At 35.9% G+C, this 16,024-nt stretch overlaps 1 protein-coding gene across 5 annotated transcripts in view; it reads right to left on the bottom strand.

Moving 5' to 3' along the window:
- LOC138940630 (uro-adherence factor A-like) overlaps positions 1-16,024 on the bottom strand; it is a 62,652-nt gene that overhangs the window by 2,600 nt on the left and 44,028 nt on the right. For 4 of the 5 annotated variants that reach the window (XM_070309709.1, XM_070309727.1, XM_070309718.1 and 1 more), the window contains 2 exons: positions 1,906-1,966; positions 179-1,629 (listed from right to left, as the gene is read on the bottom strand). In XM_070309709.1, the coding sequence (XP_070165810.1) occupies positions 179-1,629; positions 1,906-1,966 (1,512 nt within the window). Of the gene's footprint in view, positions 1-178; positions 1,630-1,905; positions 1,967-4,216; positions 4,382-4,540; positions 4,721-5,177; positions 5,686-14,589; positions 14,812-16,024 lie in introns of those variants that run through there. The other variant, XM_070309733.1, reaches the window with a different exon arrangement.

Below are 16,024 nucleotides of genomic sequence, written 5' to 3'. Positions count from 1 at the left end.
CTAATCAATTAATATATGTATATAACTCTTTCTATAAAATAAATTAGCATTTCTCGATTTACATAAATTTCCACTTTACTATCCTGTAATGTCTGATAAAAAATGACGTAATTTCTTCTCAGATAGAATACAATACATATCTTTATAGCTTATACAATATTATATTTGTATATCTTACATTTTTTTCACGCTTGTCCACCACGCTATCCGTTATCTCCTCGTCTTTTCTATCCTGTTCCAAGTCCTTCTCCAGACTGTCCAGCGTCTCGGTACTCTCCGATGACTTATTTCTCCTTTCTGAGTCCAGAGTATCCGTACTACCAAGTTCCGAGCTCTCGGAAGACTTTTGAAGCCTTGACGGTTTTTTAGAAAGTGTCGGTCGCCTCTCTCTCTCGTAATCGTCCCCAGAAACTATCATGTCCACTATGCTGGTACTCGGCATTCTCTTGGGCGTTCTTCTGACTCTCCTATTCTCCAGCCTATCCTCCCCATCTAGATTATCTGAGCTCTCCGAGGACATCCTCTTGGTCCATCTACCATCCGCTTTCGGTGCATCATCCTCCAGTACCACTTCTACATCGACGTCATCCTTCATATCGCTCATCGTCGTGACGTCAATCCTCTCGAAGCTCTCGGACGATTTGGAAATGCTCTTCGACAATCTTCGGTTGCGCGATAGATTAATATCGGACACGCTACTCCTCTTTTGCAGTTCTTGGCCGATCTCTGCTTCAACGCAGCCGCTTTGCTCGAGCACATCAAAGTTCTCCGACGATTTAGAGATTACTTTCGAGCTCTTACGCGCTCGGAAATCAAAGCTGTTTCGTCGTCGCTCGATCGAATCGTCGCTTACCAACGGTTCGATTGCTTCTAGACTATCTGACGACTTGGAGACGCGATCGGTGGATTTCGAGATCGGATTCAGCAATGGTCGCCTGACAGAAACTACCGGCTTCGCAATTTCATCATATTCTACGAGTTTGTCGAAGGCCTCATCAGTGGATTTGGAGAACCAACAACCGGGAGCTGAGTCCAGGCTATCCGGCGATTTGGATAATCGATTCGACGAAGATCTCCTGCGTGGCAGTTTTGCCTCCAATTCCTCGAATACATCGGAGCCCTTGGATATTCGGTTCGATGGTTTCCTAGTGATCCATTTGATCTCTGGCTGCTGTTGTTCCTCGGTGGCGGCGGTGGCCATTTCCGCGCTGCTCTGTGACATCGTCGTGACGTCTAAGCTATCTGGCGACAACGAGGTCGCGCTCGTCTTCCTCGGCAGCCTCGACTCTAACTCCTCGAAGATGTCAGAATTTCGGGACACTCGGCTCGACGACTTTCTGATTACGCCAACAGTCTTGGATGGTGGTTCAGTCGGTGACAAACTACCATTACTAGTCGTCGATTGAGATAGTTGTTGCTCCTGTTTTTGTTGCTCCCGTTTTTGTTGTTCCAAACTGTCTAGAGCATCCTCGACAATGGTCGGTGGTATCGACGGCGAGTTGGAAAGGCCGACATCGGACGATGGTGTCGTCGTTGATACTGTACGGCGTGGCGGACGTCGGTTCTTCGGACGCACGGAAATCCTATGATGTGCCGCCGTATGGTTCAAGCTCGCGCTTTCCAATTGTGCTGTAAATAATATAAGCAAAGTAAAGATTAGTAAAAAAACAAATTATTTCGTAACTTTTAAAACGATTGAACATTACGAAATGGATTTCAATTCTGGATATCATTCTTGTAAGAGAAATATATTTAGAAATATTATTTTTTTTTTTTTTTTTTTTTTTGCAAACTTGAATTATAATGAAATAATTAGACACACAAAATTGTAAATCGCGAATATTTGTGTAATTTAAAGTGTTATGAAGTAATGACACTGTGCAAATAACGTTCTATGAAACTTACGTAAATCTTCCTTGGCCACCAGAACAGTTCGATCGACCGTATCTTTCGTTGATCTCGTAATCTGTGTAAGAAAATCGCTTTTATTATCTAATCTGATTGCGTTTATTTATGTATCATGCAATGCCAACGAATCTTAATCCATGATTTCTCGTTCTGGTTTTTGGAAGCTCATAAATCGCACGAAGATACCTGAAAGATTTCTAAGGAAATTCTTATAGAACAATATGTATATGTATGTTTAACAACTAATGTATAATTTAAACAATCAATATAACAAACACGATCAATGCATATAAAAAATAAAAGCTATAATTTTATTCGAGCTAAAAATCCAACATCTAGACTTTTATTTGAGAATAATGTGCCTATGCTAATATGTAGGGGGAAAGTTGGGTAAAACCGGGTAAGCCTGTTTTTTCGTGATAAGTGCTGCTATTTATGGCTAATTTATGTTGTTAGTTGTAGATTGACGCCATCATTATTTTAAAACAAACCGAGCCCCAATGCACACGATATTTCTTTTTTAATAAGAGTACAAAGTTTTTAGCCCCCCAAAGATCGATATCGAGGCAAGAATCGAGTTGTCGTGCACTTTTTCTATCTAGAGCATTTGTTTCGGTAAGTGCGGCATTGCATTCTGTACATATTAGAGAATCTATCTATATTAGTTTTGAACTGTTATCCTGACTTTGTGTCCCTACAAAAAGCAGTTGAAAACGAAAACTAACGCTCGGAAAAAGAAACCGTTAAAAAAAAAGCTTTTTGAGATCCCTAAAGTTAAATAAAGAAGTTCTGCAGCAATGTCGAACAAGAGGATATCTTTATTTGTGATTCTTGTCAATAGAATACATCTTTATATCGCATTTTGATTCAAATAAATCTAGTTTTTGTAATTACACGGTGTTTTTGCATATTTTCAAATGGGTATCCGGTTTGACTCTACTGGTAGGACAAAACCGGGTACTTTGACTTCTCCACAAAATCTAGTTATTCTTGATATCCAAAAAAAAAATTTTTTTTTTTTCCAGCTATTACCTTTATTTTCTCATCAGTTTAAGGTTCACTAAAGATTACTAAGGATCGGTAAAATCTTTTTTACTCTCAGATTTTCGTACGAAGACAAATCCAAAAAGGCACCCGGTTTACCCTACTTTCCCCTATACTCATCAGTATATGTGTACTCATCTCTATTATCTTAAAAATTTTGATTTTAATTTACACACACACACACACACACGCCATATGTTTTGTCAAATCATATTCCATTAATAACGAGAAGTGCCTATTCGAACTTGCTTTAGTCTAGTTAATTTTTTATCGATATGTACGACTGATTACTTTGATGATTTTTTAAAGAGATATCGAGAAACACGTTCCTTCCAACCCGTATAAACTTTATGATTTTTTATTTATTTCGATTTATTGATCGCTCTATCTCATACGCGATGAGACTTAGCGCGATGCGGTGTAACGTAACTCCAAACGCCGTTATCGGCGTTATTCTCGACAGTCGGGCAGAGAGAAAGAGCGAGATACGTCACCCGGTCGTTCCCTAACGGTATTGACCACCGTGCGAGAGTCGAGCCGCGGCCACTTAACCGCGATCGGCTTCGGAAACCGGTCGCAGGTGCGTCGCCGCTTGCTTTCGGCCCCGAACGCGACAACTATTGCGCGAGGGGAAGAAGTATGATAACGGAGGAGAAAGGGAGATATAGGTGAGCTCTCTTGAATCGTCCGTCCTCTCTTAACCGGCACGTAATTGCACGGGCGATCGCGCGATTCACGCAATTCGATCGTCACGCGGGCGTAGCGCGAGACCGGTAATGAGACACGAACGTGGACGCTAATTCTCGACCCGTTAAAGTCATTTGTACGCTGAATACCAAGTCTTGTATAATATCTCAGAATATTACACGATATATAGAACGAGAGAAAAAATATAATAATCTTCTATTATACAAATATATATAAAAGATTATTTTATATATAATTTTTATTATTTTTAATATTATAAATAACTAGCACAAACAACAATTAATAATTAATGCTCCTAGCGTTGATTATTAGATTATAATAAAATTTACTCTTCAATTCTTTGTAAAAAAAATTTTGGGAAGAATCTCACATTATTTTATTTCATGAAAATGTAAAATAGAAATTAATCTGACAGATATATAATTATCAATTAATTCTTTTCATAATTGTAACATTATATGTATATAATATTTGACATTTAGAAAATTATAATATTTAATTCATCCCGTTAATATTTAAGGGAACGCGCTCGCGCTGATATTGATGGATCGATTACCTCGATCATGTCCTCGGCGCGAGTCTGTTCCTTTGAAATCATGTGTTCCTTCGTAGCTCGAGGAATTCTGACGTTCGTCGCAGTATCTGGCTTCTTCGATCTGACGCAATCTTCAATTTTGTACAATGGTCTGATTGACACTCCTGATGCGTCCTCGATCTTGTCCTTGGGCAGATAGATCGTACACACAGATCGATTATATAATTGTTATATTGGTCGTGCGTAATAATTACGCCGCATGAAAAAAAAAAAAAGAAAGAAAGAAAACGTGCTTATCGCGATTCTCACAGTAGAGATCTCGCTATTTGTCATTCGATCGATTACCTCGATCGTGCAGGAATCGATTCGAGTGATATGCTCTCTCTTGACGATCCGTTGACCTGTTGGAAAGATCTTCGTCGATACTGGCATCGTCGTCGATCTCGTTCGGCTATCATCCTTGGTAAGAGTCGTATCCTTTTTAAAGGATCCGATAGTCACTATCGACCGACACTCGAACTTGCCCTTGAGTTTCAGATTAAACATTATCCGCGTTTTCATATGTGTACACAATCGATTGATTATGTGTTTTCATTCCCGTTCGATTTGATTAAAAGAATGCATTTAATAAAATCCCGAAATATATCGAAAAAATATCTTGAACGTTTCTATTTTACGTTGCAAGCTCAACTTGTTGAATTGATAATTCGTATGACATAATGTTAAGCTAATAGAAATTTAATTGCGCATATATGATGTGATTAATGCAACATTTCACTTATATAATGTATTTTTTTATTAATAAATATTTAATTAATATTTTTCGATTATATAAAAATTATAAATAAAGGAACAAATAAATTACACACAATCATGTGAATATTAAATTCAAAATAGATTACGATTAGCAATAAATTAAAATTATCTCTCTATAAGAGTACAGCGAGTTTTGTGATCGCGATGAACATTATCATCGATTTACCTCGTTCGTGATTACGCGTTCCATCCTCACTTCTCTCTCCATTTCTGTGGAAGACGCTTCTATTTTCACCTGGCATACAGGAGGCGCTTCCTTTTTCTGCGTCGGGAGCCTCTGTCGCGTGTCCACCTTCGATCTCGATCGCTCAATCTCGATCTTGCGCATTGTAATCGGACGATCTGTCACTCTGAATTCGTTATTCCGATCTTTACAGCCGTAAACGCCGATGCTGATCTTCGGCGTTTGCGACTCCACCGTCACTATACCATCTGGGAAGCTCTTGCATCGCGTATTGTTTCCCTGCCTGGTCTTGTCGATCAGCCGCCTCCTCTCCACCGGGTTCAAGTTCAGCTGCTCGATTATCGCCCGTATGTTTGACGATATGCTAGACTCGCGATGCGACACCACCATGATGACCGAATGTGTAATTGGATATCGCAATGGGCGCTCTTCGCGTAATTACACGTGCACGGGGTAGATTCGTCCTCTGTCATTCATACGAAGCTTTCGGCTGGAAGCACCCGTGTATCGTCAAAATTGAGTGACGACAATCGCCAAAATTCATATCGAGTCGGTATCTCTTACTGTTTTCTTCGCAATAATTAATTTTCAATCAAATATCATTGAAATTTTCTACGGAATTAAAACGCGCATAATAATAGAATTAATTTTCCCGTCAATTATATTATTATATTTAATAAAACATTGCGAAATCTTCTAATTACCGCAATATTTTATGTTAAATTTGACATTTTCACGTTTTTATATCAATTTATAATTATTCTCGATTAATTTTCCAATAGCGCGTGGCGATTAAATTTTCTACATATCTACGAGTAATTAAAACGACGTTCAACCCGTTTTCTAATTATCATAAAGGCGTAGACGCACTTTAAGTGTATACGAGTTCACATTTTTTTCGATTAAAATCCCGTTTTAACGTCGATAAAGGCTTTCATACTGAAATGGCTTTCATATTAAAATTGTAAATATATATAGTCAATAATACTTTCTATATGCGTCTCGAAAAGAATGTGACGTCAGACCAGTTTTCTAGTTCCCATAGATTTATGCCGAATTCGTAGCTCTTAAGATTTCATTCGTAATTTCGATTAACTCTCCGCTCGTATGCGCGCGGAGAATTCAATTTTTCACGTGTGTTTTTGAAGAAATGTAAAAACGTGGCCTACTCCCGGATTGGCGTGAATTTGTGTGCCGTAAATTTATTCTTCATCCCGATTAGGCTTTCCTCAATAAGATTTTTCCCTGAATGTTAACTATGCGAGATTGATTCGAGAAGAGCCGAGAAACCAATCAAACGACGGCTAATTTAATTCGCAATATAAATATCAACGCGCCGACCTGGCTGCCTGTTTTTCACAATTAACGCGCATCTTTTCAAAAAACTTCGCACGGGCCAAGCTAATCCAGCACCTCGTCCTCGTTTCCTCGACCTACAAGGATCCACGTAATAATAGTCTCTATCTCTCTCTCTTTCTCGCGCCGCGTCATCTTCGTCTTTTATCTTCATAAGTCAAATTGTCAAACTCAAGGAAATCGCGCACTTCCCGCTGACCTTAAAAATTCCATAAATAACTGTCTTTCTCCTCCCCCTCACTCTTTCTGTTTCCTTCTCCTTCATATAAGTTATTGACAGTGAAATTTAAAATATCGCAAATTAACTCGTTTTCCAATGCGCATAATCAATTAAAGAGTTGCTCCGGTTGCTTAAATAAGTCGCTCAATTTTTTTTCCATTCTTGTGATTAAATTCCGACTAAACGAATTTCGTGGATGGCAGCGTCCTCGATTTGGCAACGAGAGGGGCGAGCGTGAGAAAAAATCAAATTTGAATTTCTTCATTCTTCGCCGATTTCATACCGGCAAATAGACACGGCCGTTTCGTATCAAGGAATCAGCCCACATAAATCGCCCACGATATTTGCTCAATCACCGCCGTGATTTTTCTCGCGCAATCGTTAAACACCACATATTTAAACACATCATACGCAATTCACGTTTGTTATAACATAGCACTACATGATACAAAGAGAAATCAAAATAATGATTTCGACCTCGTTATGACATCAATTACACTCCATAGCTCTGTTTTTCAAACAATAAAGCTCGTTTCAATTAAATTTTGTTTTCGCGATTGTATGTCTTTGTCTCTTATAAATCGGAAAACTAATTGTTCTTGAAAAACTGATAATCGTTTTAAATATAAAGATACAATTACATAGTGTAGTATCTCTTACACATTATTATATTCATAAGTAAAAATAAAATTTTAAAATATAAAGCCCTTAAAACATGTGTAAAAAAAAAAAAACCAACAACGTATTGCCTATAAAAAAATACAAAATTTCAATTGATGAAAAATCTAGTTTAAATAATTTACAAGACGAATTGATGATAACATTAACTTAATATATAGATAAAGAGAATGTAAAATAGTCTAACGTCTCAGTTATAACGTACATACAAATATGTATGTATAGATAAATTATATGCGTCTAAAAAATAATCAGACTATCTATTTATCATATTCTATCGATAAGCACACATTTAGTTGCCGATTTATGTTCTCGGCAGAGGTAAGTAACGCTCCTGTACATGTCATAACTAACGGATATTGCGGAATACAATAATTTTTTACGCAGTCGAGAGAAAGTAGAGTCGATAACTCCAAGGAAACGGACTAAACAAGGCAGAACCTTTTACGTGTTGCAATCAATAATTACGGCAATTGCGTAATTCAATGTCTGTTAATCCTTTAAGTACCAGTACTTTTACTCGGTAACATTGGTTTTTATATCGAATTTACATATCATTGAAACGTTTTGTTGTTTTATTGTTAAATATATTAGAAAGAGAAAGATACATAGATAGATAGATAGATAGATAGATAGATAGATAGAGAGAGAGAGAGAGAGAGATAATTTTTCTAAAATGCAAAATTATTTCGATTTCAAAAAACAGGTTTTTCGAAAACCAAAATCACTTTCAAATTTTCCTAACTATTCGCGCACAAGGATGTAAATAATTTAAAAATTAATTTAAATTTTTGAAGCTTAACTTGCCCAAAGAGATAAAAAACGAAGAAGCTGTGTTTTTATGCTCCGACGAGTTTATAACTTTTTCCCTCGTTTACCAACTTGATCGAGACCTCTATTTTCATGTCAAATGCAGTTCGAACGCGGTTTCTCTGTGCAATCGCGATTGCAATTTGCGGCCGCAGCAGCAGCAGCAGCAACAACAACTGCGAATGCACTTGACGGATGCGAGCCGCGCCTCGAGTAAGATGCATTATTAATTGCGCATATGTATTATATTTGCAGAAACGTGTGCGAGATGATAATAATAATACTCGAATAGACATATACTCTCTCGGTGCCTGTGCATTCGTTAGAAATAATTGCGAGCCGCGCGAGTCGGCGATCGCGAGAGATCCCATCGCGCGATTGCGATACTGAATTTTTTAAACAACAACCGCGTGTGTGAAAGTCGCACGAAGAGCGAGATTTTATTCGGGCATTATATATTTATTTGTACAGAAATAAAAACATTAAGAGAGGAGTCGCGCAACAACTTTGTCTATCATTATTTATCGCCGTGTTTTTCATCGCGAGTTGATCGGCGAGACGAAAAATCGTAATGCAATCGCGCCAGGATAAGCATCGAACGATTTCTTCCATTCAATTTTCATTGTCTTCTATTCTCTCTTCTCTCCCTATTTCGCCGATACAATTTCGCGAACTGAATGTGCGTCACAGGGAAAAGCATGTTGGAAATCTAGCACGACACGCGCGAAAGCCATGCTCGTGTTTCCGCGGCATTGTAAAAGACAGCTGATACGAAATCAGAGAGGGACAGAGAGAGAGAGAGAAAGAGAGAGGGAGGAAGAGGGAGGAAGAGGGAGGAAAGAACAATAAAGTAGAAGCGGGAAATGCAGCTTTTCGGGTCGATTGCCAAGAGGTCGTGAAACAAACGTACGTTAAACACAAAAAACTCGGATTTTTAATCTGCAGATTTTATATAACGTGGACGTGTTTACATTTAAAAATACGCAAACAAGAGTTACGATTATTATTATTATTATTATTATTATTATTCTATGCAATTACTCTTCTATTATTTCAACTTTTATAACTATTACAGCTATACAAATGTCATAGTCGTTATCATTATAAACGCTGATAAATCAATATTCAAATTAAAAGTAATTCAAATTTAAAAGTTGCGGATGTATTGACACTTCTCTCTGCTTAAAAATTATATATTGCGACGTTAAAAACATAAAATCTCATTAAAAAATTATGTAAACTATCGAGATTCAATGGCTTGTCGGAAATTGCGGACTCTGTTGTGGGTTTTACTAATATTGTATGACACGCGGCCGAAAATACAATAATATATAATTATAATTTATAGGCAAACGAAACGATGATTACATTCTTGCGCGATACGGACATGTGTTCTTTTCCTCTTTTCGCACTGCGGACACGGTCACGTTTCTAACACGTTCCGAGAAAACCCGTTTCGAGAGAAAGAGAACTTGCTCTTAAATGACACGCGGAATATGGTTTAAGGTCCACCTAGTTCTCACGACGCATTTCGCCATCAACCATTTAACCGCACTCCCTAACCGACCAAAATTAGTACGACATTAATAAACTCGAAAGTCTCCCTGCTTGTTTTCTACGAAACGCCTATAATCTCCCCTTTTATTTCAATCTGTCGATTTAAATGTTGGAGTAAACGCTCTTTTCGAATCGCGTTGAAGAACATATTTTATTATTTGTATTTTTATAACGTACATCAAGATTTGATTTTGCTTTCGTAAGATATTTCCATCTAATTCATAATTATTTTATTTTAATTAATTTGATAGAATTATGTATCTCGATTGTGCGATTAAAATTAATAATAATATATAATAATAAATTAAAGATTAATTAATATTACAATAAAATTAATTCCGAAAGTTTCGTGTATGTATATATTGACTCGACACAAAACTTCTTTTAATTCTTTAAATCTCATATATTTTAAAACTTTATATTATGATATTTAGTAAAAAATTATATATTTTCGGACGAAGTTAATCGGCATTATTTAAATATTGAATTTACGCTAAAGCAACTTATTAAAAATAAAAAGTTAAATAACAGAATTAGTAAAACAGAGGTATCTCTATTCGAAAAATTAGTCTCGCTTTGATGACATATGGACACACAAAATACATCATTAAAATACATTTGCCGAATCACATATATATATTAATGTCGAACAACGTCATCTGCATAATTATATTCAGATCCCGAGATCGAGAAATGTATACATGTTCCGTGTTTCTTTTCAGAAATATATATTTAAATGCAATCTGGAATATCAACTTATTGTTGGAGAAAATAATCAATGTCACCAGATAGATTATCAATATCATATCGATAAAAGAGATAAATAAAAATCTTATATTTTAAGATAACTTCTTTTTTAATTTCGTAACTTGCGCAAGAAAATATTACACATCTAAATTTTTTCATACAATAATATTATATAATATTTTACTACGATGAAAAGAATATATAAATAAAATACAATATATATTATTCTCTATTCACAGAAATTATATATAAAAATATATATATATATCAGATTCATTGAAAATAGAGAGGGAAAGAGTAGAGAGATTCAATTGCATCGGATTTACAAGAATTGAAGCTTTTTGCAGATCGAATCATGCACGAGATTATTAAACGAAGGCGAATCGTAAAATCTTGCGCTTAACGTAACCGACCAGCAGAGATTTTTAATTCACACGCGGCCCGGCCGGTTTGTTAGCCTTTCCGGCGCATAAACAACGAGCGTATTTCACGCGATACGTATCCGCAGGAGGAAAGTGACTGACTCTCTTGCAGAACGCGCGATCGCGATAATGACGCGAAACATCACCGCGGTTGATGATTTCCATTTCACCGGATTCTCGCGCACTTTTGCGGAATGAAAATCCGTTCGCCGCATATATATATATATATATATTCGCCGGAGATCGAGGTAGCAGGGAGCGAGAAAAGGAGAAGAGAAAAAAGGGAATCGTTTGTTCTCTCGTCGCTTTGTCGATGGCGATAATCGCTCGAGACAGAAAGAGAGAGAGAGAGAGAGAGAGAGAGAGAGAGAGAGAGAGAGAGGAAATATGGAAAGCGAATATACGAGAGAGATTTAGCTTTCCGATACTTTTCATCATCGGCGAGAAATCGAAGGCGTTCGCAAGACGCGCGTCCGTGATTTGGAGAAATTAAACCGCGGCGGAGAAGAAACCGAGAGATCGCGAAGAGGACCGTGAGGGAAGCGATGTGATGGTGCACCGTGAGAAAGTTATCCGAGATATTGTATTACTACGGGGCCCCCCGCTTGTGAAAAAGAAAATCGTGTCGGGTTATATCGGGTTCTTTCGATTTATACGTTAAGCGCGTCTCGCGTATCGATATTTTTACGTGATTTCCATCGGCGATTTATATGCGAAGATCCCCCTTTTATTTTATCGCGACTGACGCATACAACGAATATATGTATACCATAAATATGTAATGTTAAAAATTATACATGTATAATTGAATCAATCATTTTGCATAAGCAGCTTCTTTTAAATATATTTTTTTCGCAATATATACATATAGATGTTGCAATTAGCATATATTTAAATAGAACCGGCTGATGAAAGTGAGAGATTCGCGTGATATTTAATAGAGACGCCGCGGAAGAGAGAAAGAGAGAGAGAGAGAGAGATTTTCGAGGGAAGTATGCTTGCATTTGCACCTGTATGTGCCCTTAAGACACATATGTATATATGTATAAAGAAAGTAAATGGTAGATCATCGAGTGTGATAGTGGTGTTGGTTGCTCGGCTATTACAAACTGCTCGGCTATTACAAACGAATGAACAATACAACAATTAAATAGCGCTGCATTTAAGTGGCAGAGATAGATTGTTGTACTATACGATCGAATGTTGTTGAATGCGAAGAGATTTTGACCAAATCAAGCTGCATCCATATATCCTATTCAGTTAAAATTCATCATTCTGCGCATCAGCATGGCCTTTAATTAATATTGCGAACGACTCGATACAAGTGACGCGATAAGAGATATCGCTAATGTTCTTTCTTAATAAAGCACGACTCGATTCCGAGTCGAGTTTTGCGAATTCCATCTAATCTAATCGCATACTTCAACAATTACGAAAATGAGAAAAAGAAATACACGATCGTGAAACGACTGTGATTAACAGTTCGTAATGATGGCAACAGGAAAGTCGAAGAATTCATCAAATATCACCGAATATTTGACGTAAAAGAGAGACGTATTAAAAAGTTTACCTCTCTTGGTTCGAGATTGCATAAAAATTGTAATTATGTAATATTAATAAAATATGTAATTTTATTAACGAATTGATTATACGATAAATAAAAATTTTAAATTAATGTGTAATTTTATTAATTCTTTAAAAAATCTTATTTTTTAATATTCACTCAATATTATCGAATAATTATTGAATAATTTCAAGATTTTTATGAAATAGTCCCTCTCCGTTAATATTGATATCAATATTATTATATGTACAATTTGTAATTTCATTCGATATTAAATATCCTAACGTCTTAAAAAAAATTTAATATAATGTAACAGATCGTTAAAAGATTTCATGTAAATCTGTTCTCTGATTGAAATTATCTTTATGAAAGAGAGATGGGTGCGGAACTATTCAAATGTAGCACTCATAAATGCGAGATTGCGCAGAGTAGAAAATGGCGAAAGAAAGATTATAAGGAAACCACATTATACTTTGCATTTGCGTATACAATTTGTTTGTAATACATAGAGAAAGAGAAAGAGACGAGTATTATTGAATACAGAGAAAAAGCAAAAAAAAAAAAAAAAACATTGTAAATAATTTTCTCAAAAACAATTATTTTTTTATACTAATTGATTTGCCTCATTATTCTCTACATAAAAGTATTACGGTAAGATTATCGAAAACTGAATATTTTACGAAATATTTTATTTTTCATATCAAAATATGTTAGATTAAAATATATAAAATAACTAAAAAAGCACTTAATGAAAAAATACTTTATTACAGTGTTCTGGAAAGTTCTCGAGGTAAGCTACAAGAATATGTAATGAAAAATAGGGGGTAACATTAAAAAAATTTAAAGCGATTTTTATATGACCTTGAGGATGCTGTTCAAGGTCAAACTAATATCATTATACAATATAATGCGCCACTTTGAACTCTACGATTTTTGCATGAAACATTTTTCACGAAAATGCGTTGTTTCCTCTGTTACACCCTGTACATATATAGTATTCGAACGTAATATTTTATTGGATAAACTAGGAAAGATTTAAAAAATATCTAATTATGTTATTATTCGTCTGTATGTTATTGTGACATTATTAAAGAGAAGATAAATCGAGTGAGTCGGATGCAATGCCAAGCGATTTACGATCATTGAATTTGACATAAGTCGAATATAGGAAGTTCTGTGCACGATTGATCATGCGAGAGAGACGATAAGATTCTATATATCCTTAAGGTACGGTCGATCGATCGGTTAAACAACGGTACGGGAGAACTTGCTGCCTACGATCGAAATATTGTATTAATCTCATTGCGATAGTACGCGAGAAGAAAAGAAGAGCGTGAGTCTGTTCCGATGAATGCGTATGCTTAGCGATGCGAGAAAAGAGGAAGTAGGAGAATGCAGGGTACATGCTAATTTCCATCGTTCGCTCGTAACGACAACGAGAGTTTTCGTCCAGCGATCGTTATTAGAACGATCTTAAACACAGTTCTCAGTCTCTATTTTCATTTGCAGCTCGCGTATAATGAATCTCACAAGTATGGTCGACAAATTATAATTGTTGAACAGTTAGCTTGCAATAATAAAATAACGCTTGTGTACTATCGATTAATTCGTATTATATTATTATAGAAAAATTGATGTGACGCTTACGATGTCACGAACGCTTAAATTTAAAAATTAATATCAAGTTTGAGAAATCTTAAGTATCAATAATTGAGCGTTGAAAAATTAAATTTCGAATTTATCTTATCGATTTACAAAAAGGCAGATATATAAAATTTATTCGAGACGCGATTCCTTTAATTGGTGATCGTGCCAGCTCGACGATAGGGTAAAATCGAGATTGAATCGTTTAAATGTTTGATATATATCATCGCAAATTAATTACTTTAGACGCGTAAAATACCAAGAGCGTGATAGGACTTTAATAAAAATCCGCGCATAACCGCCTTTCTGGCATTAACATCTCTTTCTTTCTTCGTACTTCTGTCACTCTATAATTAATTATGATTATTAATTTAAAGCTGAGAGAACAAAGCGTACGGTTCCGGCTGAACGACTGGCACCGCCGAGAGCCGAAGGTCAGTGCGATCGATCGCGATTTATATAACGAGAAGCCCTTTACTTGACAGAGAAAGGGGGAAATACGGTAATTTCCTAGACTCGCGCACACGTATATCTCTACTCGCGTTACGCGTGCGGAAAACGCGTCGCGGCGCGGTACCGACTGAATCGAGTCGAATCGCGCGGATCCTAGCTTCTCGTCCCACCGGACTTGGACGGCAGTAGAAGTGGCAAATGCCGATCAGACCAAGTGGTGGAGGTTCCAGGAACGTATGCGAAGATACCATGCACCATGACGTGTAGCGTGTAATTTATGCTTGTTTTTTAGGAATTCATATCTCGAAGATTCATTGGAGAATAAATATATAAAGCTTATTGTTTCATAGCTTCGTCTTAGTTCAAAAAATTGTTATCTTCTTTAAAGTAATTAAGACAATGTTTAGCGAATTTAATTTAAATCGATATAAATATATTTTTACTGAACTTTAAATATATATTTCATATTTTTGTATGAAGAAAATGTTAAGCCTGTTAGACGACGCATTAAAAAAAAAAAAAAAATTGTTTGTAGAAAATAAGAGAGGATTTATAAATGAAAATACCAGTGTATATTGCATTTTTATAGATTCAACCTCAGATTCAATATTTGTGACAGTCCACGAATACAATATATAATTATATTTTGTAATAACATGTAATATAATAATAATATATAATGTGTGTATAGCTTCGACAGAATTAATTTTTCAGCCAGCATTGAAATAGGCATTATCTTATTGTTTCATTAAATCCGCGCAAATCTTTTTTCGAAATTTAAATTTTAATTCGTATAAAAAATTATTCTTATTATTTTCTACATTAATTCATATAAAAAGGTGTCATACATTTGAGGTTTTTATCGCAAAAATTTCCTTTAAATCAATTTCAAATGTTTAATCAAAAATTTATCAGTAACACGAAAGCTCTCAATATCGATTAAACTTATGTTTCAACGTGATTTTCCGTGGGTGTCAAATCCCGTACGTTCCTGAACACTTAATAGCCTCTGACAAGAAATAAAGAGAGACGAGGATCGAGAAGACTGATCTATGAGGAGTCGAACGAGCCGCGTACTAACGGTGCTATCCATCTCTCTGCTTGCCAGCTGTTGGCTGTTGAAGCAAGAGTAGGAAAGCTTTTCTATCCTATCTTCTTTTCCATTCGTCATCTCTCGCCTAACATCGTTTGACACGGCAAAGAAAGCAAAAAAAAAAGCAAAAAAAAAAGATAGAGAAAAAGAGAGTAAAATGCAATCTCGTTTTAAAAAATTAATACCATAATCGTGAAACTTTTGGAGCCTTGAATCATTTTACGAAATTTATTATATATATCTCATCAGAAATATATAATTTAACCCGGCGAAATAATATATGTA

This window comes from Polyergus mexicanus, unplaced genomic scaffold (assembly GCF_030449975.1).
Source record: "Polyergus mexicanus isolate NDT 795.1 unplaced genomic scaffold, iyPolMexi1.0 SCAF_2, whole genome shotgun sequence".
NCBI lineage: Eukaryota > Metazoa > Arthropoda > Insecta > Hymenoptera > Formicidae > Polyergus > Polyergus mexicanus.
The sequence above is the reverse complement of the archived record's forward strand: the minus strand, read 5'-3'. Positions and strand labels throughout refer to the sequence as shown.